General features: G+C 56.8%; 1 protein-coding gene across 4 annotated transcripts in view; it reads left to right on the plus strand.

Moving 5' to 3' along the window:
* Positions 1-23,746, plus strand: part of NFATC1 (nuclear factor of activated T cells 1) — a 101,670-nt gene that overhangs the window by 68,083 nt on the left and 9,841 nt on the right. For 2 of the 4 annotated variants that reach the window (XM_082639993.1, XM_082639994.1), the window contains exon 9: positions 4,197-4,862. In XM_082639993.1, the coding sequence (XP_082496119.1) occupies positions 4,197-4,862 (666 nt within the window). The remainder of the gene's footprint in view (positions 1-4,196; positions 4,863-23,746) is intronic. The other 2 variants (XM_082639996.1, XM_082639995.1) reach the window with 2 other exon arrangements.

Raw genomic sequence — 23,746 nt, forward strand, 5'->3', positions numbered from 1 at the left:
CTAGAGGAGGCGGGAGGCACCCTCTGCTTTCGGTGCGTTTAGACTCTGTAGGTGTCCTGGGGGTAGCGGGCGCGCGTGCCCCGGGCCCCGCGTCTGCTCCACGTCTGCCTGGAACTGCCCCCACCTGGCGCCGAGGTGCTGGGGTCTCTGTCCTGGTCACCGTTCTTGGGCTGTGCGGAGCCCCCAGGGCAGGCAGGGTGGGGATTATCTCCGTTAAGTGCACAGGAGTCTGTGCCCAAAGGGAGCCCGTAGTGGTGGCCTCGTGCTGGGGTCTCCAGAGGTGGGATCGGCCCCCGCCCGGGTGCGGAGAGGCTGCAGATGCAGGGAAGGGCATCTGAGCTGAGCAAGGGGGCGCAGCTCGGCCAGGTCACCAAGGACTCGTGTGCCCGCGAAGGCCCGGAGGCTGGGGTGGGGAGGGGTCCCACCCGACCGTGGGAAGAATCCGGTGGGTCCCGACGCCATGGGAAGGTGATGCATTTCCTGAACCCTCGCCTCGCGCCCTCGGCCGGGTCTGGCCCAGAGGCCCCTCAAGATCGTCTTGCTGAGACTTTGCCAGAAAGACCCCCAGGGCGAAGAGGGAGTGAACGCAGGTGCCACCGGGCAGCTTTAAACAGGTCGTAAACCACAGACATTGAAGCGGCCGGCAGCACAGACGCCCAATCGCTCCTGCCCTCCGCCAGCCCCCGGGATCACAGGGCCTGGGCTGGCCACGTGGCATGTAAATCAGGCCCACGGCCGTTTCCCGGCTGCACCTACAAAGCTGGCAGAGCAGACAGGGTGAGAGTTTTTAAAGAGTTCAGGGGACCCTGGACGAAAGGGGCTAGCTGGCTCTCGTGCCTGGCTGAAAATCCAGTGCAGGAGAGAGGCACCCAGCCGGGCTTTAACTTAACCTGCTAGACACGTATTTCCTTAAGGTCCAGAGCTCTGAGCCTCAGCACGCTGATGCAGAATTTAACCCTTGCCATTCCGGACGCCACAGGCCACACAAGCAGCTTTCGAATCCGCCCCCTCCCCCACCGGGTCATATGGGTTTGTTGGGGCTGTTTTTAGTGACAGCTGTGCCCACTGGCCGTTTCTGGATGATCCTGGTTGGAGGCTGCCCCCAGCTCCGCAGTGCCGTCTGCAGAGCCACGTCCTGGAGCCTGAGGCTGTGGGACCAGAGGCAGGGCCGCTTGCGCCCGGGAGAGGCCGTCTTGCCTGTGCTGGAACTGACGGCCACCTCCACACCCTGGGCATTGTCGCGGGAAGCGGGCGCGGCACGTCACACGTTCTCTGAAATGTGAGGACGTGCATCTGTGTCAAGGCTGCCCCAGGCCGCTCCCCTACCCCCTGCCCGCCTCCCTGGGATGCCCAGCTCGGGGCAGGAGCCCATGTCGGGCTGCATACAGAGCTTGGACCCAGCAGAGACCCCTCCTTGAGGTGGGCTTCCATGCAGGGACTCCAGCCGGTTGGTGCTCGCGGCAGAAACCCCAGGCTGGGACTTCCCTGGTGGCACAGTGGTTAAGAATCCGGCTGCCAATGCAGGGGACACGGGTTCGAGCCCTGGTCTGCGATCCCACATGCTGCGGAGCACCTAAGCCTGTGCGCCACAACTACTGGGCCTGCGTTCTAGAGCCCTTGCGCCAAAACTACTGAGCCCACGTGCCACAACTACTGAAGCCCACGTGCCTAGAGCCCCTGCTCCACAAGAGAAGCCACAGCAATGAGAAGCCCGCACACTGCAAGGAAGAGTGGCCCCTGCTCGCTGCAACTATAGAAAGCCGGCGCGCAGCAATGAAGACCCAGTGCAGCCAAAACTTAATAATTAATTGATTTTAAAACAAGAACCTCTGGGCTGCAGAAGCTGCTGCTACAGGCGTGCGGAGTGGGAGGGGAGAGACCCTTGGGTCCTGAGGGGCCACCTGACGAAGCCACAGGTGCTTCTGCACTCGCACTGGGACCCGGGGCCACAGGCGCATCGAATCTGGGGGCCCGGCATGGACTATGAACAGCCCCTGTACCAAGTGCCTGCCCCTCCCCTGGGGCCTCTGGTCCCTGCATCAGGGCACGTTCACGTGGGGAATCTTCACACCCTCGCGGCGGAGGAAGCCCTCAGAGCCACGAGAGACACACGGCTGCTGCCGGGACCTGCGGGCGTTTCCCCAATGTGTGAGCCACATGGAGATCAGTGCCACCTGAGGACAGTGGACAGCGGCCCTTCTCAGTGTCCTGCCGGCAGCCAGTGACACTTTCCCTGGAATCCAGTCCTGCGGGGACTCGAGTGCCTCATGCAGAGCCCTAGCTGGCTGTGAGAGAGAGAGGGAGAGAGGTCCCTTCCCCAGCAAAGGACCGTGAGTGTGGGCACCGGGGCAGGCCAGGCCCTGTGGGGAGTCGGCCTGGCTGATCGAAGCCAACCCACACCCCCGACAGAGCAGCCGGGGTGAGGACGCCCCGTGCGCCCTCCGCGGGCTCACCTGCCCCCACCTGCACTGCCCACAGTCGCTGTGCTGGGTGCGTCCTGTCCAAGAATGCTGGGCACACCGGGCTCTGGGCATCCAAGGCACCACGCCCTACGGCGCAGGCCTAAGGCCTCGCAGCTCTCGGCCCGACGTGACTTCAGAGACAGCGAGTGGCCGACCGTGGCTCGGCCTGCAGGCAGCAGGGAGACTTACCGCGGCCCTGCGATGACCATCCCCCGCGTGTTTCCTCCCCGCCCTCCAGCTGTCAGCGCCACCCGGGGACCAGGCGCCTCCCTGCCCAGTGTGCAGACATGTCAGATGCGGGAAGAATGACTGGAAGCAGGGCCTGGGAGGTTGGCACAGTGAGGGCGAAACTAAAGGAAACAGCTTCTCTGGGAACCCTGAGTCGAAAGCCCAGGGCCTGGAGATGCTAAGCGGAGCTACGTGCTCCTGCATCAGCGGGTCTGGAGTGTCACCTGGGTCCCAGCCATGTGGCTACCGTGCTGCAGGGGCCCCTGCGGACAGGCTTCACGAGAGGCTGTCTTCCTAGTCACGGCTGCTGTGGATTCGCAGGCGCCCGGCTGTTACAGAAGCGATGTGCATCCTTGCTGGCTTGAGACCTTTGTTAAAGCAAAGCTACGTTTGGGAGAGAATCTTTATTTACTTAAGGAGGAGGCTGGGATGGCGAGGGGCGTTCCCTCCGTGTGGCTGCCCCGGCCGCCAGGAATCCAGCAGCACACACACGAAGAGGTGAAAATATGATTAGGAGAGATCTGATGACAGCTCATTACCCATCCTGCGTTTGCTGCGGCGGCGCTGGGCATCTGTTCTGCATTTAACTGCACTCTTACCAGTCGCTCTCGGGATAATTTGACCACCGGGATGTCTCCTGTAAACTGGTGTAAGAGGCAGGAACCAACGAGAAAACGGGGCACAGGAAGTAAGCAAGGGCGGGAGTGGAGCCCAAGCCCCTGTGCAGACCCCACGGCACATCTGCTCACCTTCTCCCCGGCCCTCTCGGCGCCTGGTCTGGCCCACGGCCTGAGGGGGAGTGAAAGGGACCCTCCAGTCCCCACCATGCCCTCCTCCCAGCCCGGTTCTCTGCACTGCCGGCTTCCTAGCGAGGGGTGGACGGGGCAGTGGTCTGGAAGCCGTCTGGGGGCTTCCAGCTCAGCCCCAGGAGCTGCGTGATCGCTGGTGGTGTGTCGTCTCCAGTGGAAACGAAGCAGCAGGAGGGAGGGATGGCATATTTGCTCGAGTGGAATTGTTTTCCTCGTCGAGTGGCTGAAGGCTTCTCTCCTACAGCAAATGGACACTCGTCTTTTCTGTCAGATTTTTACTGACTTCCAAACGCCATCTTACTGTTCAAGTTCACCAAATGTCAGACATTTATCAGATAGGGCGTCAGTAGCAGCAGAAATGCAGTAGTACATCCAAGTTAAAAATTTCCCTTTGATTACTACAAATCCACGGGCCCTTGGGTCCAAGGCTTCTCCTGCAGTTTGCGAATGGATTTTTATAGCACATTAGTGCTGGGGGAGATTCCAAGGAAAACAGTGCTCTCGGTATGAGAACCAGCTGCAGCTTTCTGGAGCCGATGACTCACACCCTCTTTAATTGGGTGGGAGAACCAGGCAGGAGACACACAGGGACTCAGTCAAAGCGCTGTTTGTTTTCGGAGGGTATCCTAGCCACAGGCCCGCCCCGCGGCTCCCATCTGCAGCTCGTGTTTATTTAACTTTTTTTTCTTTCTCACAGTTCCAATCATAAAAACGGAGCCCAGTGATGATTACGAGCCTGCCCTCACCTGTGGACCAATGAGCCAGGGCCTGAGCCCGCTCCCCAAGCCCTGCTACGGCCAGCCGCTCGCCCTGCCGCCCGACCCGGGCTCCTGCCTCGCGCCCGGCTTCCCGCCCCGTCCACAGAGCAGCGCCAGCCCCGAGCTCCACGACCTCTCCTGCGCCCCCTACGGCCCGGCCACGGCCGGCCCGGGCCACGGCCCCCTCGGACTTCCGCGGCCAGTTGGCGGGGTCCTCGCCGGCCAGGAGGCGCCGAGACCCGCGGGCGTGCCTCCCGGGCCCCCCCAGCCGCCGCCCCCCGCCCCGCTGCAGCCACAGGTGAGTCCGCCGTCAAGTGGTAGCTGCTCCCCGGGGTGCCGGCCAGCGCTCTGTCCCCACAGTCCCTCCTCTCCACTGCCGCCCGGGACCCAAGAGCCGACCCGCCTGCAGCCCTGCGGCCCCGTGCGCCCCCCTGGGACGGGCCACCAGCAGCACCAGCCGTCCGAGGTTCCGAGCAGCGAGCCTGCAGCCGCCCGGCCCCTGCCAGCGCCCGAGGTGCGTGAGGACAGTAATCATAGTCTGGCCCCCATTCCCGTAACGGTCAAGCGAGAGCCTCAGGAGCTGGACCCGCTGGACCTGGACGACGGTAAGTGCTCGCGGGCAGGCGCGCGGCCAGCCCGGCACCGTGGGTCCGCTGCAGCAGGAGGGGTGCGTGCACCAGCCGCCCAGCTGGGGCGCGCCTGGCGTGTGTCCTGCGGGACGCTCCTGCCGCCCTCAGTGGCCCCTGGTGGCCAGCAGTGTTGCCGCCAGCCAGCGGGGTCGCGCAGCTCTGCCCGGTGGGGGCCTGTGGCTGTCGACCCTCGGGTACCCTGTCCGCGGGGTGACACAGGGAGAGCTCGGGGCGCCCGGGTGTGCCGGCCCTGGCCGCGTGGAGCACGGCGCCCCCGGGCGCTGACGTGCCCTGTTAGGAGGCGAGACCGCCCTAGGCTCGGCCGCGGCTCCAGCTTCTTGATTCCTAGTGTCTGAACCGCTTCTCTAGTTGCGTAAACCGTTTTTACGTATTCGCGCAGCTGAAAGTGAGCGACTTGCGCCCTGTTCAGCTCGTGAAGACACTTGAAGCACGTGACCGGCTTGTCGGAAGCTCGGTGATCAGACGCTGAGGAGCCGGTGGCTCCCTGGACCAGGGCGCAGGCCCCAGCACGGCACCCAGACCCCACGGAGACGCGTTCAGGGTGACTTGGAAACCAGGCGTCCTTGACACACCTGCAGTCAGGCCAGTTCGTGTAAAAATCTGAGCCCTAAGGTCTGCCTATCAAATGAGAGCAGGAGGCACCTCGTCGAAAGAGCTTTTTCTCTTTCCTCTGGGAAAAGGTGCCAGGGGCCCCGTGATCTGGTGGGTAAGAGGTCACCGGTGCTCTCGTGGGCCCTGCGTGGATGGTCCATCCGTGTGGGCACACAGAGCCAGCCTGGAACAAGGCAGACAGAACCCGTCCCCCAGGGGAAGCCGCACTGGGCTGGTCTCAGAACCTCTGCCTGAGGGGCCCCGGGACCACACGTGTGCCCTGAAGACAGCGGGCAGGCAAGCGCCATCAGCGGGCGGAGGGCCGGGAGAGCCCGTGGGGGACGGGGGCCCAAGCCCAGCCGTCTGTTGTCACCCGAAAGCCGTGAGGCGGGGCAGGGCCTGGAGGAGGGAGACGGGCGCCTTCTGCGACCCCCGCCCAGATGCCAGCAGGACCACAGCGGAACTTGCTGACGCAAAGCAGACGTGAGGGCCAGCGTCCAATCTCAGACACAGGGGCCACCTCGGCCGGATCCTGGGGTCAAAGGCAGAGTCTGTTCTCGCTGCAGGCGCCAGGGTGAGCGGGGGTGGGGAGCCGGGCCTCCCTCCGTCCTGACCGCCGTCCCGGTCCCATCGTGAGCGCAGGAGTCTGGTTAAGTGAGCCTGGCACCTCCTGGGCCGTGACCAAGCCCCTAAAGTTGCCGAGGGCCCAGAACGTGGTCCTCAAGGGAAGAGCCCCTGAACTCTGGGCGGTGCCTCTGAAAGCACTTCTGAGGGTGGGAGGGAGGGACCCTGGCCTCTCTGGGATCCCACCAGCACGCCCTACAGAGGGGTCGCCTGCTTTGAGGGTGAGCATTTACAGAAGAAGAACACCTGAAAGCGTGTGGCCTTGAGTCAGGAAAGAGCAGGGGAGGCCCTGGGAGGGGCCTCACTGCCCCCCGAGCAGACAGGGACCTGTGAGACCCCAAGGCCTGGGGTAGCCAGGCTGACGGGGTCCAGCCCTGTTGCTGGGCTGGGGGCTGCAGCCGGGGTTTCACCAGCAGGAAGACTCTGTGCTCCAGGCCCGCCTGCACCTGAGCGTCAGGTGGGGGGGCGAGCGGGGGGCCCCGGGGGCACCTGCGGCCACGCCTGGGACAGCAGCTCTAGGGACTCTGTCCCGAAAGGATCCTTGTGGGCCCTGGTTTCTACTCAGTGTCCATCACCCGGGCCAGCTGTCAACGCAGCCTTTCGGTTTTGGCCACGACAGCAAAGTGACATCGGTTTCCTTGGTCAGGATTGGGGTCACGGTGTGAGGCTTTGCCAGAAAGCGGTGCACACGTGTCCGTGAACATGCATGTATCTTCACACCACCCCCACGCGTGGCGTTTCGGTGCCACCCTGCTTGTCCCCAGTTAAAGCCACGCCAGGGTGCAGCCCTGAGCGGCAAAGAGTAAACGCTGCCCTGGCCCCGGGCAGAGTGGCCCCGACACGTCCCTGTGGGTGGACATCCCCTGCGTGGACGCTGCACCCAGCGTCCCCCTCCCGAGCAGTCTTTCCCAGAGGGAGACCCCCGAGGTGGAGGGAGGCCTCGGGTGCACACGCTGCGTGGCTGGGAGGCGGCCTCGCACGAGCCTGGCTTCCCTGCGGTGGGGCTCTCGGGCCCACGGGGTCGGTCTGAGCACACAGCCTGGAGGAACGGCCCTGGAAGTGGCCACCGAAAACTAAGGCTATGGGGCTTCTCTCCTGGAGTTGGAACCACACACCTTCCGGTCAGGCATCCGCCCCCACTCAGGAAAGCAGCTCAAGTGTTTATTGCTCTGTCTGAGCGGCTGAAGACTCCCCGCGTCCACAGGCAGTTAGCGTACAGAAGGGGCCCAGCTCTTGCTAGAAGTCTTGTAGTGGAAGCAGCAGAAAGCACGTCTGTCCTCGTGAGAGGGTGGCCGGAGCTGTCAGCTGCATGCCGGGGGGCTCTTGGAGGGACCTTGAGGCCACATCTCCGTGCTCACCTTGGTTCCTCCGCCTGGGACCCGCCTGCTCACTTGCTCACAGGAGCTGTGACGTAGACACAGGTCAGTCCCTCGTGAGTCCTCAAAAGACTGACTAGTGCAGGATAAAGGCCCACATGGTGGGCGTGGTGACCTGAACCCCCAGCCTCCCCGGCCCAGATGCTGAGGGGCTCTGGGGCGGGTTCTTACTGGTCCCTGCTGACGGGGACGGTGGGAGGGGTACGCCGGTGTCGTGGGGTGGGTGTGGGCCCCCGAGGTTCCTGTACAGCTTGGACGCCTTGAGTTGGCACCAGTGACCTGATCCTTGGCCGGCCCCACCGTTAAACGTTTGTTGTTGAGGGGTTTGAAAGTTAGTTTGTCAAGAGGGACGATGTCCACACTCCCGCGTGTTCTGGGGCGGAGGATGGCGTGCCTCGAGGGGTGTGTGCAGAGCGCGGCCCCCGAGGCCGGTGGGAGAGGGAGCCGGTCGGCCGGGCCGATCCCTGATTTAGAAAAGAGGCCCCTGTGAAAGGTCTGGAAGGGGGCCCGGGCAGGGGGTCATCGGCCTCACTCCAAGGCACACGCGACTTTCCTTGTATGTCTGGGTTTTAATTGACAGCCCAGCCCAGGAAGGGCAGAGAAGAGAAAATGGAGACGAGGGCGAAAAACTAAATCAGAAAACTAGACGCCGATTTTAAGTGACCTTGACGGTAAAAGGCAAAGCCTTCATCGTTGTCACTTACACCCAGGGAGAGGCGAGTAGTTGGGGTGGCCGACGACAGGGACCGGGGAACAAGGACCAGGAGGGGGGCGCAGGAGGAGGAGGGAGGGGGCGGCCCCTCCCCAGGCCTTGTCTCTGCAGGACGGGGTTGCTGGTTCTGGGGGGCACTGGCGGGTACGACCTGATGTCGCCTGGGCTTTGCCCCGAGAGCCGTGGCGCCGTTCCCCCGGGGCAGGAGGGACCAGCCATGCACCACGGCTCACACAGCGAACTCAGCCCCATGTCACTTGCAGGCACGCAGAGCCATTGCGCGTCCTGACCCCAGGGTGACAGGTTAGGTAACATCCCGCCTGGCCTCACCCCTCACCACTCCCGCCCTCAGGGCTCTCAGAGGCTGATAGGAGCCGAGGCTGCAGTGACTCTGGCCCTTACTTGCTTCGTGGGTGCAACCACTCGGAGTCAGGGAGCGATTGGGGTTCCTCGGGCTTGTTTGTGATGCTAATGGCGCCAGGTCTGTGAGGGGTGAGAGCTCATTTCACATGTGTTCTGGTTTTTTATTTGGGTTTTTTGCTTCCCAGGAACGTAGAATGAAAAAGGCAATAATAGGATATTATGTCCAGCTCCAGAGAGCCTGGGGCATTTGGGGCACGTAAATGAATCATTTAGAGATCACAAAGGAGCTGTGCCTTACGCGGGATGCCACCTGCTCGGTCTGCGGAGCGACCCCCCAGATGTGGACGGTTAACGCACGTCCCAAGTTTCCATTTACCTTGAGGAAACAGTTCAAGTGCACGAGGACTCGCCTCAAACGAACCCCAACTTGTTGATAGGGTTTCTTTTTTTTTTTTTTAGTTGTTTCTACTCTTCGGTTTTGTTTCAAAAGTGTCTGGCCCATAAATAGTTCCAATTATAATTTATTCTTTAGTTCAACAATATTCGTGAAATTTAGGCTCTCCATTCAGACTTCTCAATCATGGCAGTACCACGGCGTACCTTTTCTTTTAAAAATTAGCTTTATGGGGGCTTCTCTGGTGGCGCAGTGGTTGAGAGTCCGCCTGCCGATGCAGGGGACACGGGTTCGTGCCCCGGTCCGGGAAGATCCCACGTGCCGCGGAGCGGCTGGGCCCGTGAGCCATGGCCGCTGAGCCTGCGCGTCTGGAGCCTGTGCTCTGCGACGGGAGAGGCCACAACAGTGAGAGGCCCGCGTACCGGAAAAAAAAAAATTTGCTTTATGGGCCTCACTTATTTTGAACGTAGGTGAAGTGTGTCATAAAAGCCACACGTGAGCCATTTCCCGGGTGTGACTTTTGGGACCTGCCCCTCGCAGAGCTGAGCTGCACGACCACACAGCAGCACCCTCTCCGGGGGATGGGTTGTCCTTGACCGACACGCGTGTGAGTGCGGGCGGCTCACACGCACACGCACGGTAGCCTGTGTGCCGCTTGCGTGCATCTGCCGGAAAGCCGTTGTGAACGTCCCTGAAGCTCGCAGAGCTTATCCAGCCAGCGTTAACGTGAAGGGGCCCTGTTTTGCTGACATGAGGATCCCCCTTTGCGACCCAAGCGATGGCTCCCGGGGTGTCGGTTTGTCTGCCACCGCAGCAGCCCCTCCGCGTCGACCCCGCCCACCCGCCCACCCTGCGGCCTCGGCCACAGTCGGCCCTTTCGGTGCCCTGCAGGGGCTCTCGGGTTTCCACAAGTCTAGATGTCATTAGAACAGCAAGCAGGTGGAGCAGGCGGCCAGGACCGTGTCTGCCCCGCGTCTGGCTGCGCGTCCCCCGCGTCCCCCCTTCTATCCTGAGCCTGGGCCGCTCTGGGGGCGGACGCAGCGCTTTCCTCATGGAAAGTCTTGCTAACCTGGCCCAGGGCCCGGCTCTGAGGCCTTCCCCGAGCCTGGTGATGATGGAGAGAGCCTGCCTTGCAGGTCAGCCGCATGGGCTTGTTGACACTGCAGACGCGGGCTGCTCCCCGGGGGCGGGAGGACGCACTCAGCCGTGCACGCCGTTCCTGAGGGTCAGTCCTTGAGGTCCGGGCCCCTGGGGTGCCACCGGAGGCAGTGGATGCTGGTGGCGTGCTGACCTGCAGGCTTTATCTCCCGAGGTGGAGTGCACCGGGGTCAGGGCTGAAGCCGCCACCCGGAGGAGCGGAGCCCCCGCCCGCTCACTTCCGCTTTGCCCACCCGGCGGCGGTGCGTGCCTCCCGGGCGCCGGAGTCCGTGTGCACGGGGACTCGGGGCTGAGCTTCCAGGGCTGCTGTGCCTCCAAGTGGGTCAGACCGGTGTGCAGGCTTGGGCGCAAGTCTCCGCCTCGTCCCCGACCAGGTGGACCCGAGCGACAACCAGTGCGTGGCGGGAGCGGTCGACCACTGTCAGCCCGCCACGGGCAGCGCTCGAGCACTGCGCGTCTGCTGCGCCCTGGGAGGTGTGTGCCTGCTGCTGCGGCCACGCTGCAGGGCAGCAGCCGTTAGGATCTGCCTCTCACGGAGGAGGAGGGGAAGGCAGGGACTGCTCTGAGGTGTCCGCTGAGTAAGGGCCTCTATAAATAGGGCACTGCCTCTGGCCTCGGGGACACATCTTGCTAGGCTAGGACGTTGAGAGTCTCCTGCAGCTCGTATGACACTGCAGCTTAGGTGTCCAAGGTTCGGGGCGCCTCTCAGTTGCAGGAGGTAGACGCTAGCTAGAAGCGTGGACTGCTTTGACTTTCTAATCAAGTCTTCTCCAGCCCAGTTATTTTCTGTGCACTTGGAGGGGAATTTGGTGGTTTGCTTTCAGCTAATATTCACCTTCTCCCTTAATCCTAGGTCTTAGCTGATTTCCTTCTGTAGATGGGAGAGCTGTTTGACGTTCTTAATTGGAGGGAAAGAAACAGGGGAGAAAGTGGAGGGAAGAGCTAGAAAGGTCTTGTGGAACCAGAACCACTTAGGTCTACTTGGTGCCGGAAACACTGGCGACGGAAGCTGGCGCTCAGACCTGGCTGCGTGCAGGGCACTCGGGCTCCTTGTGGTGCGTCGTCTCCAGTCTCGGGCAGGCTGTGAGGGTGGGAGAGTGTTGGCAAGTGAGTGCGTCAGGACTGTGACGCAGTTTTCCAGTGTGGCAATACTTCTGCAGAGGCGAGCATCTTTCCAGGGGGATTTAACCAGCTCCGTCTCCGTTTCAGACCAGGTTGCACAACCTTGGCCTGGTCTCTGCGTTTTCCCTCTCTGATGCCATACATTTCAAAGCGCTTTCTCGCTGAAGAACGAGCACACCTGACAGATCCTCTCAGATCTGCGAGCCAGCACATAGCACACGGCTGTATTGTGTTCACCAGAGCACGAAGCCAGAAGGAAAGGTGTCCGGAAGCACAGGAGCCACATTCAAAAGCCCAGGTGATGATGGACCATCAGGGCTTGGCGTCTCTTTGGGGAGAGTGGTGACCAGGGCCACAGAGGGCTACGACTCGCTCTGCGGGGCGCCTGTGTTTCCACGACAGCAGCCAGGCGCGTGGCGGCCCTGCCCTGGAGTGCCATGCACAGGGTCAGTGGCGTGGCACTTCTAAGTGACCCCTGATACAAGACCGCCCTCTTCATGTGGATTCCTGAGGGACAGAGAGTGCCTGGTACAGCCGTCCATCACGTCCAGGCAGAGAAGACGTGGATAATTGGTATTGGAGTAACCATCTTCCCGTCAGAGCTGAGAAGATTGTTCCCAGTCCAACCTGACACATCATTGCCAGCACACAGAAAACCCAAATGGCGAAAATAGTACCTGTGTGTGGCCTTTGGCTCTTTCCAGAATGACTTTTACATATAGTCTCTGTTGACATATTCAGCCTCACAGCAAACCTGTGAGTGGACAAAACTGCCGATTCAGCCCCAGCTGACAAAGACGGAGGCTGAAGCTTAGAGAGAAATGTCACTCGACCTGCTCAGGACACAGCTGATGAGTGACGGGACCAGGGACACCACCTTGATCCGCCAGCCCTGATTTCAACACTGTCTCTCTACTCTCAAGGTTGAGCTGTGTTATTGAGCTTTTTTTTTTTAACCCACTAGAGATGTAGTGAGCAAAGACTCCTGCTCAGAAGTCTAGCTTTCAAGTATGAATTGGCCTTGCAAGCCAAAGAGAAGTGTGGTATATTTTTTTCTTCATCAGAGAATCTCTGGTTATTAACTGAGGCACTTTTGATGACCCAAGAAGGACTGGAAGACAGGCAGGACTTCCAAAATGGTGGAGAGAGGACCTCAGTGAGAGAGCACCCCCTAAAAAGCAGTAAAAACACTGATGAAACTTTCAAATCAATTATCCCAGAGTGTGAACATTAACCAGAGGCAGAAAAAACTGAAAAGCATTTATTCAAGGGAAACTGGACCTTGGTAACGAACATGGGATCTGTGGTGGTGTAATTTGGGGCTACTCCCATCCCCCGTCCCCAGCTCCATGGAGTGTAGCCGTGAAAAGCCATCAGCTTCACTGTCAGTGAAGGAGGTTGGCCTCTTTGGGGCTCTGTTCAAACCCATCCCCACAGCACAGTCAGTCCTTCGACTGGTCGTGAAGCTCCCTGGAAAAGCCTCGTTCCCAGGGCAGCATAAAAAATAGCAGATGGCTGGGATCATGCTCATTGGAGCTGCCCAAGGCTGTGATCTCAATTAGGGCAAAGGAGCCTGGCCAAACTAGGTGACCACAGGGGATTCTGAAAAGCCCTGACATGCTCCCGGGGTTCTGGAAGACTGCACACATGCACATGGATATGTGCACACTCAGGAAGACCACACACATGCATGTGGGTGTGTGCACGCTCAGAAGACCTGGGCAAGGAGAGGGCCCAGCCGTTCACCTGTGGCTCCTTCACCTTGCAACTGTACGAGCAGGAGTGAAGCCCAGGCTGACTGTGAACTGAGGGCATGTCAGAGGCGGCCTTTGCACACATATCTCCTCGACAAAACGGGGAGGCCTAATGGTTCAAGGCATTCAGAGAAACCTGACTGATCCTTGAAGGATGCTAACCTGAGGGTGACCCCTAGGAAGCCAGGCTTAAAAATAAAAGCAAGACTTGTTTAAAAAAGTAGAACAGAGAACTTAGCAGCTACACACTGCAGAGTTACAGAATCTATGGAATTAGTCCAGGAAAGTCACTAATCAAATAAGCAACAACTAAGGGAAAAAAAGAATCCAGCAGTAACAACAAATTCTGGATGGGGGAGGTGGGGGAGGGAGCTGATTCCAGAGTTGCTATAGTGTACTATCTCTAATGTCCAGTTTTCAACCAAAAAGTTATGAGACATGCAAAGAAACATGAAAATATGTCCCATACACAGGGGAAGAAGCAACCCGCATGCAGTGGACAATGTCCCTGAGAGGGCTCAGGTATTGGACTTCATAGCAAAGTAAATCAGCCACCATAGAGATGCTCAAGGAACTAAAGGGAACTGTGTTTCGAGAATTAAAGGAAAGTGGGACAACTATGTCTGACCAAATGGAGATACATTTTCTAAAAGAGCCAAGTAGAAACTCTAGAGTTGAAATGTACAATAACTAGAATGAAAAATCATTAGAAGGGCTGAACAACATTTTGGAGCCGACAGAATAAAAGAATCAACAGACTTGAAGGAAAGTCAATAGGTTATCCAGTCTGAGGGATAGAAAGTAAAAAGATTAAAGAAAACTGAAGAAGTGAAACACCATCAAGCATACAAATGTGTGCATAATGAGAATCCAGAAAGAGAGAAGAAAGGGGTAGAAAAAGTATTTGAAGAAATAATGGTCAAAATCTTCCCAGATAGGAAGAAAAACATTGTAGACATCCCAAAAAGTCAACAAATTCCAAGTAGGATAAATTCAGAGATTCACATCATGGCCAAACTGTCAAAAGTCAAAGAAAAAGAGACAACTCTAAAAGCCACAAGAAAAAACCAAGTCATCAGGTACAGTAGGTGGAATCTTCAAAAAGATCAACAGCTGACTTCTCAGTAGCAGTCATGCAAGCTGGAAGGCCGTAGGACAGCATCCTCGAAAGTGCTCAAAGAAAAAGACTGGTGACCAAGAAGTTTCTATTTAGCAAAACTAGACTTAAAAATAGAGGAGAAATAAGCAAAGATACCATAAGAGAATGTAGTGCCATCAGACGTGGCCTACAGAAAGTACCAAAGGGAGCCCTTCAGGTTGACGGTAACTCAGATCCATATGAAGAAGTAAAAAGCACTGGTAAAAATAATTACATAATTTAAAAAACAACATAAGCATTCTAAGAAAACTTTTCTTCTCCTCACTTATTTAAAAGAAAATACATAAAACGATAATTACAAAACTGTGCTGATGGGCTTATATAAAAATGTCATTTGTATGACAGTGATAGTAGAAAGGAAGGAGATGGGAAGGAAGCTATATTGGAACAGTTTCTATACATTATTAGAAATAAGTATTAATCTGAAATAGATATTAAGTATATTGTAATCTCTAGAGGAACAACTAAGAAAATGTTAAGAATATATGTAGTAAACAAAACAAGACCAAAAAAAGCATTTAAATGATACACTGGAAGAAGTAAACTTAGACCCTTACCTCTCACCTTACGTGAAAAAGTTAACTCAAAATTGATCATGGACTTAAATGTAAGAGCTAAAACAACAAAACTTTTAGGAGATAACATATGAGAAAATCTTTGAGACCTTGGATTAGGCGAAGATTTTTTTAGATATGACACCAAGAAGACAGTCCGTAACATTTAAAAATTGATAAATTAGACCTCAACAAAATTCAAAATTTTTGTGCTTCAAGAGATACCATTAAGAAAAAGAAAGACAAGGGAATTCCCTGGCAGTCCAGTGGTTAGGATTCAGTGCTTTCACTGCCAGGGCCTGGGTTCTACCCCTGGTCAGGGAACTAAGATCCCACAAGCCATGCAGCATGTCCAAAAAAAGACAACCTACGAGATGAACGTATGATAAAGGGCTTATATTTAGAAAATGCAAAGAACACATATCTCAGTAATAAGGCAAAAAGCCTAGTCAAAAACTGGGTAAAAGATTTAAATAGACATTTCTCCAAAGAAGGTATATGAATGGCTAATAAATACATGAAAATATACTCAACATCATTAGTCCTAGGGAATGCCCATGAGATACCATTGCATACCTATTAGAGTGGCTGTAAAAAATAACAGAGACGATAGCAAATTTTGGAGAGGATGTGGAGAAATTGGAACCCTCACACATTACTGGTGGGGATACAAAACAGTGCAGCCACTTTGGCAGTGTCTTAAAAGGTGAACATACATTTGCCCTAAGACCCAACAAGTCTGTGCTTAGGCATCTACCCGAGAGAAATGAACACATATGTATGTGCACACAAAGACTTGCGCACAAATGTTCTTAGCAGCATTATGTATAATATCTAAACATTTGAGACAACCTAAATGTCCAGCAACTACGGAATAGATAGAAAAAGTGTGATATAGCCATACAACGGAGTATTATTCAGCCAGAAGGAGAAATGAAGTACTGAGTCATGCTAGGACATGGATGAACCTTGAGAACATTACGCCGAGTCAAAAAGCCAGACACAAAAGACCATGTGTTATGGTTCCATTTGCATGAAGATGTCCAGAAAGGCAGCTCTCCAGGAGCAGCAGGCGGCCTGGCTTGGGGAGGTTTCTAGGTCTGACCTCTTATGCAGGTTCATTAAGTCCAGTTTTGTTAAAACACAGAAGGAGAAAGGTGCTTTTGAAGCAAAGGCTTGTGTGTGTCGTGCGTGTTTCCCTCTGTATGTGGAACATGCGCAGCCCTCTTTCAGGGGTGTTGGGAGAAAATTCTAATTCCATTTTTATATGACACGAACATAATGCTGAAGGCAGAGCTTCTCTTATGGAATAAAAATGTGTGTGCTTCTCCGTTACTTAACTGTTTAGTTAAATTAAGGATTCTCTTTATCAAAACGTGGGCCGCATGCAGGACCAACCGCGGACGTTTGCCGACCGTGGGTGACGTGGGTTCTTCACGTAGGCTGGGCACACAGAATCCTGAGTCCCTTTACCTTTTTCAGTTTGAATTTTGACACAGCGTCCTTCCTTCCTTCTAGATTATAACGTGGACTCTTCCACGCAGTAAAGAACAAAGAACGTCTATTCCCCCTTTTAAAACATCCGCCCTTATCAGGCCCGGGGGACCCGACTAATCACGGCCTGGTCCTGGGACAATAAGCCAAGCTGGCGGGCCAGGCACCCCCCCCCCCGCAAGGACGCGGATGCTTATCGCTCCCAGAACCCGGTGGCCAGTTTTCTTTTGTTCCGAAGCAGCCGTAGACAGTGCTGGATGCCGTCCTAAGCCGGGGCCTGGGGGGCTTTATCGGCCTCAGCCTGCCCTCCCTCCCCACGAGGTGAAGGCTGCCCCAACTCGGCCCTATCGGGCCCCACAGCTGCTGTTATTTCAGATACGCAGGAAGGGTGCCTGGAAGAGCCCTGGGCGACAGCTAGAAACGTCTGTGATTCCCCCAGGCTCGTCAGAGGCCTGGCAGGAGGGAAGAGGGGGAGATGCCGCCGGGGGCGCGTCTGCTGCAGACGCGCGGGCCTCGGCTGTGAACCGCTGGCCCGACGGCTCCCTCTGCTGCCCTGCCGAGGGTCGGGGCTCCGGGGACAGCCCTGTTTTAAGGCCTGCCCCCGTCCTTTCTCCATAAGGCGGGTTGGCTGGCCGGCTAGTCTCAAGTCTCTGCAGAGAGTTTCAACAGAGATGGGAGCTGGGCCCCAGCAGAGGCCTCAGGAGCTGACATCTCGCCTCTGACTGCGTTGGAGGTCGGAGCGTCCTGTGCAGACACGTGCGGCGTCTCCTCAGCTCGGGGACCAAAGTCTAGGGAATGAGCAAGTCACCCGGTGAGGGGCGGGGGGAGCACCCTCCTTCCCCCTCAAGGGCTTTCTCTGGAATCGGGTTTTAGGGAGGACCCCAGGTAAGACAGCTGGCGTCCTCGAGTGTTTAGGGAGAGAAATGAGACTTCAGGGCACTTCCTCCTAATTACTGTCCCTGGGCGAGGTTGGTCTGGGCGGGACACGGACCGTGGCCACGTGTCGGGGCCGCCGTCCGGCGGGGAAGGCCTGCCATGTGCTGCTGTTGGCCCGGCTCCTTGCTGTCACAGCGTCAAACTTAGAATCGCCTTTACATGCACTTTCCTTCTTTTTCCACAGTAGCTGTTGCCAGCAAGCTGTAAACTACCCTATATCACTCAGATTTAAGAACCTAAACTTTAAAACAAATTAAACTCTTGTTGACATTGTAATAAAAATCAGAATGGAACCGGGCGGCTCAGGAGAAGCGAAGTTCAGTTCTTTTTGTGGATTTAAGATTGTTTTCTGGGATTCGCAGGCTTCCAGCACAGCGGAGTGATTTCCTCTTGGCAGCCGGTCGGAGCAGAAGAGGTGGTGGATGTGGCTGGAGCGAGGTGGCCGCGCGGGGCGTCACCCGGGTGTTTGCTCTGGCGTCGGCAGGGGCGCTTGCAGCCGCCCTGGAAAAGCCGCGGCCGGGCCGCTGGTCCGCGTTGGAGGCGGGGTGCTGTGCAGGCAGTTTTAATGCGCTTTAGTTTGAGGAAAGAGCTCAAATCCTGTTGTCAGAGTCTGTCTGTTAACTCGGCCTTCGGGCTGGACAGAAAGCAGCGGCTGAGAGCACAGGTCATCATCCTTCAGAGCTCGTCCACTATCCAGGCCACGAAATGCAGAGCAGCCGCTGCCCCCAGCTGCAACCTGCGATGTTCTTGTGACCGCGTCCTTCCCTCGCTGGAAACGGTGGTTTCCACTGGATCACACGCCAGCTTTCCATCCTGCGAGCAGTTTCCTGCCGTGACGCTGCAGAATCACAGAGCTGCAGGGAGACATGCGGATGGAAACTCCGCGATGGATGAATGTGACGAGCTGGGTGGGCTCCCTGCGGATGGGCTTTGACCTGGGCTTGCGGGCAGCCTCTCCCCAGCATCGCACCCCTGCCCTCACCTGCCGTGCCCTCTTCTGCATGGCGTCCTGTGTCTCTCTGCTTTCAAGGCCAGGTCGGCTCACGACCTCTGACTCATAACAGGCCGACATCCACCGGCCACCACAGTCAGCTGGAGCTGTCTGATCGCCACCGTCGCTAAGTCTTCAGAGCCGGCATTGGGGTCACCCAGACCCCCTGGCTCCTACCTGCCCCGCCGGGACATGGCGACACAGCAGGCAGGAGCTGGGCCATGGGGCGCGAGCCTCGCTCCGCAGGCGGCGACCAGCACTTACTAAGTGGTAGGAAGGAGAGGAGGAGACTTAAAAATGCAGGATGACATTCCTTCACGGAGCCCTTCACTGTCAATGGCTGGTTAGAGGACCCCCTGGATTTAGAAACACGTCCTGCTCACCACGGGGAATTTTACAGACACTTTGGGATTTTTTAAGGAGTTTTCATCCCTTTGCTTGCATCAGTGATCTCCGCTGGACCAGGGCTTGCTAAATACACAGAGTGTTTTGATAAACGTCTTGCCTTTGCTCTTGGTTAGGAAGCTTGTCTGACAGCTCACGGAGCAGGGGACGGTGGCCAGCAGGGGAGGTGCTGAGCTCAGAGCCCCAGCTCCCGGCCTGAGGCTCCTGTCACCTCATCTCGGATCTCTTCATGCCCTGTGACGGAAATGGGCCCCTGATTTATCCTTAAGCGCACTCTGAATCCTATGTGAAAGTCCAGCACGGTTCAGGCGTAGCGATGACCCCTCAAGGTGCCACCATAAGGCCTCACCGATCTTCAGTCTGAGTTGACACTTACTGTGAACTAATGTTCTACATAGTTTGTTCTCTACGTACTGTTTTCTTTCTTTCTCTTTTTTTCTAAGGACATATTTCAAGGCTTCTTCAGAAATAAAATTTAGATAAACAGAGAAGGAATTAATGCTAAATTTCCAAACACACAGCTCCGCCCCAGGGACAGGAAGATGATGTGCAGTTACTGTGGTTGTAACTTCACAGCTGGGCAACAAGTGCTCTGAGGCCTGTGGGGCAGACCTTGCCCAGACTCAGCCTTGGTGAGGCTCCTGGAAGGGATTAATTCAACCTTCAAAGACGACAGAACCCAACCAGTATTTGCAGATTGCTTGTTCTGCTCTGGCATCGCAGGGCTGTCGAGACACGTGATTGGATCAGACTCCTGACCCCTGGGAAGTTAGAGTGGGGTCAGGGAGAGCAGGTTAAACAGCTAAATAGTATTTAAAATATAAACAGCAATTCAAGATGACAAAGCAGGGCTCCAGACAGTACCCGATTAGCTGCCAAGTAAATTACGGAGGCCAGTGATTCCAGCGCTCTTGCTTTTAGGTTTGGGACTTAGAGATCATTTCAGGAAGCACTTTTCAGAGGAGGAGAGATGGGAGCTAAGCCTCAGGGGCTGTCTTCTCTACCTCAACTGGCATCTCTGTTTCACATGGGAAATGCAGTGTCTTTGGGCATGAGGCCTCTGAAGGACACATTTCCAGCCCTGGGTTCCACGTCTGTCGAGTTCCAGAGCGGTCAATGGATAGAACTTCCTCCAGAAACCAGCCTGTAAGACCCTTACCATGGGGATGTGCCCCTGGTACCCCCCACCCCCGGTGGTCCCCGGTCCACAGGGCTGTGCGTCCTTTCCGGGTTCAGGAGGGAGACGCAGGTGACTGTCCTGCTTGTTCGTGCAAGGGTCGTTAGAAGTGGCTGTGCCATTCCTCAGGCTGAGAAGTGGACTTGGGGCAGGGTAACTCTGCAGGGCTTCTCGTTTTGGTAAGCACCAGGGGGGCGGCATCATTACATAAAGTCGATTAGAGTGCGTGCATGCTGGTCCTGTTGATTTGATTTAGAGCTAACGAAAGCTCCAGTAATGTGCAATTACAAGAAACTTAATGGCCCTTTATACTGAAGGCAACTTCCATGGCACCTAATATACTTTGATGAATTACTCATTATGTGCAGTGTTGGAATAGCTTCTGTAGAGATTCATAATTGGATAATCAATACAAAAATGCAGGCTTGGTTTTTGCCTTTTCCCTACTCCAAAGTCAGTAGGTCCTGAGGATTATGGGACCCGTCTCATTTGCCCGAATTCTCTGATTCCTTGCCTCCCTCTCTGTTGGCCGGTTTTCCAAATTAGGAGTTCTGACCCATTTGCCAGCTTGGTATTGCACACTTTCTTCACGCCATCTGTGGTTTTTCTGTTCAGATCTTTACCGAGTGAGCAAACAGGTTCTGCTGTCGGTTGCTTTTGTCAGCACTCAGCGGTACGGTGTGACCCTCAAGGAGGGCTCGGAGCCGTGGGGAGGGGCAGACTGGCCGCACGGAGGCGGCGGCGGGAGTGGGCTGGCATCTGCTCTCGGGGGAGCGGTCGGCAGGGGCTGGGGGCTGGGGCAGGGGTGCGGCCGAGGAGGGGGCTGCCCGGGGGGCAGGTGGGCTGCAGGCACAGGCCCTGCACACCCTCCGTGACATCTATCCTGCACCCACTAGCGCCGGCCGCGGGTGGGGCGCTGGGCGCTTGGCCGGCCGCGGTGCTTGGTGCTCAGGCGACCCGTGCGAGCGGGCGGACGGGGCGGCCACCGTGTTCAGGACCCGTGCGGGGCTCGGCAAGATTCGGGCCGGACGGTGGAGCCCAGGAGAAGGCCAGGACCCTGCTGCCGCATGGCAGCCGTGTCTGAGTCCGCAGGGACGGCGTGGGAGCCGGGAGCGTGCACCCGCACCCCTGACGGCGCGCGGGGGGGCGCAGGGCTCCCGAGGCCACGGTTTGAACCTTTTGCTGAAATTGAACTGGAGTCACCGCCCTGTGAACAGCCAAGGTGTCCACACCGCACCCAGCTGCCAGCCTCGCCCCGAGCCACCGGGCCCCGAAGTTCTTAGTTGTCCTTCCAGAGCCGCCCCGACGATGCCGGGCCCGGACGACACCCACGCCCGGACTGTCCTCCGCAGCCGCGGAGGGCGAGTGCTGCCCTGGGCAGGGACGGGGGACGGGGCCAGGGCGGTGTCTGCTCCCCACAGCCGAGGCCTTGCGGTCTGAGCACTCGCAGAGCCGGAGCCCTGCCAGACGCGCGGCCCTGGAGGGCCCGAGACCCCGCGCGTGCGGGGAGGACGGCGGAGGATGGCGCGCTCGCGCGACCCTGCAGGAAACAGTGCGGCCCGGTCATCGGATCGCGGCCCTCTCCCCTCCCCGCGCGGCCTGTGCACCCTAAGTGGAGGTGGTCTTGCAGGAATTCAGTCTAGGAAACGGGGAATTGCACCAATATGAATTTAAAATTCTACTTTAAAAGCAGTATCGCCTGCAAACTATACCGATACAAGTGAAAATCTCTGCGTGTTACTTTAGTTCTTTTCTCAACGCCCCGGAGGAGCCGGGCTGCTCCCAGGGGCTGAGCGCAGCTGCGCCCTCCCTGGGCTGCCCGGGGCCTGTGGTGCAGCATCTCTTCTCAACGATTTGAACGATAGTTTAGAATATTTTGAAGGTGAGAAAAGCGTGCTTTTCTGTCCACAGGGGTGTAGGCGTGGGCTTCACGGCAGCAGCTCTGGAGAATTCTCTTTAAGGTAAATCTTTTCTGTGGTACCGAAGGTTTCCTGTCTGCCCCCTGTCCATCCCCCAACTAGCCCAGGGCCCCCCAGACTCTTGTGGGCTCAAATCCAGTTGCTGGGGATCTAGTTAGAATGTTCAGTGGGTCTGGGTGGGCCTAAGCGTTGGCATCCTCCCAGCTCAGGCAGCACGGCGGCCCTGGGCAGCACGAGGACCCGGCCTGGGCAGCGGGGCATGGCCGGGGGTGGGGAGGGAGGGGTGATGGCCGGGCAGAGCGCAGGGCCCTCTTGTCCCCCGTCGCCACGGGACCATGGATGCTGAGCCAGCCCATCCCCAGCTTCTCTCTGATCGTGGTGCTTTGCTGAATTATGGAAATTCCAGATGTCTGCTGGGGCAGAATGGATAGCATAAAGGGTCCACCAGCCCCTCACCCTAATTCAAGGCCGGGTGCAGGGGGTAGTATGGTACTGTCACTGCACCTGCCACCTCGTGCCGAGATGTTTAAAAATCAGTCCCGGACTCACAGCTTTCACCCTGTGTCCCTCAGACACAGGCATCCTTTTCTTTTTTTTCATTTGTTTTGGCTGCGCTGGGTCTTCGTTGCGGTGCGCGGGCTTCTCACTGCGGTGGCTTCTCTTGCTGCGGAGCACGGGCTCTAGGCGTGCGGGCCTCAGTAGTTGTGGTATGAAGGCTCAGTAGTTGTGTTGCACGGGCTGACTTACTCCGCGGCTTGTGGGATCTTCCCAGACCAGGGCTCTTCCCAGACCAGGGCTCGAACCTGTGCTGCCCGTTGCATTGGCAGGCGGATTCTTAACCACTGCGCCACCAGGGAAGTCCTACAGGCGTCCTTTTAAATGGCTATTTTTTTTACACGATCACACCTAACAAAACTACTGATGATGCTTGGGTGAGGTGAGGGTTTAGTTCAAGGTCACATTTAGCTTTGAGGTGTGGTTTCTTTTCCTGCGAACCCAGGGTCTTCCTGTGCTTCCTTCCTTCATGAGCAGCATCTTCTGACCAAAACTGGCGCCAGGTGGGGGGTCGGGTCCCAGGTGGGCCCAAGTGTCCCAGACTCAGAGGGGCGTGTTTGACCTCACTGTCCCTTCTGACACCCCACAAAGTAAGACCAGCCACATGGTGTGTGTCTTGGGCCTTAGGGTGCCCTGACGTCATGTGCCCACCGCCAGAGCAGGACCTGTGTTCCCGTAGCCGGGTGACAGGGGGCAAACCTGCCAACCCACGGTGGCTCCTTGTCCGCGTCCATTTAATCTATTTTATTTTTTAATTAAAGAGGGCTTTTAAATTTGTTATTTATCCAGCTCTGTTAATTGTTGGAATAGGAATTTCATCACTGGGGCAGTGTGTTTTCTAGCAGCACAAAGCAGGCCCTGGAAAAATGCTTGTTGGTGATTTAATGACCCCAGCGAGTAAAGCAGAGTGAGTTTGGCACAGATAAAATAATGGCCCTGGTCACATGGAAAGCATTCACTGGCACACACCAGTGGGAGGCTCGGGGACGAGCCAGGGGACCCTCCCGGTCAGGTGGCCGCCCCCTCCCCACGGGCCCTGGAGTTTCCACGCGGGGCGTTTGCATTATTTGGTGTATTCAGGCTAAATAAGGAAGCAGCCACGGAGGTAGGACAATTATTCTGTTTTAATGGCTGGCAGCTCCACATAACAATGGAGTCCATCAGAGCCAAGCCCTCATCCAGCTGGGAGGGTCATATTTTATTAAAACCGTGACTTGTTGTCATCCAGTCCCTCCGCTGTCCCATTCTCTCCTTCCAAAAATAGCAGGCCCCGTGGCAGTGGCTTATTATGATTAAAAAGATAAAAATAAGTGAAGGCTGAAATAGGTCCAGGACACCCGAGGTAACACGAGACTCACTTTTTAATGAAACTTGAGAGACTGTTTTATTTTCCACTGCTTCACAAAGCATCTCTGGAAAAAAAAAAAAAAACAGAAAAGCAGAAAAGGATTTTAGTGATGTTGCAACTCTGCATTTTCAGAATTAGCAGTTGTGATGCGCTCGTGGCAAAATCACCATTTTCAGCCCAGAGTCTTATGGAGGCGGCGCCTCCCGA

This window comes from Mesoplodon mirus, assembly GCF_964341445.2.
Source record: "Mesoplodon mirus genome assembly, chromosome: 13".
NCBI classification, from domain to species: Eukaryota; Metazoa; Chordata; class Mammalia; order Artiodactyla; family Ziphiidae; genus Mesoplodon; species Mesoplodon mirus.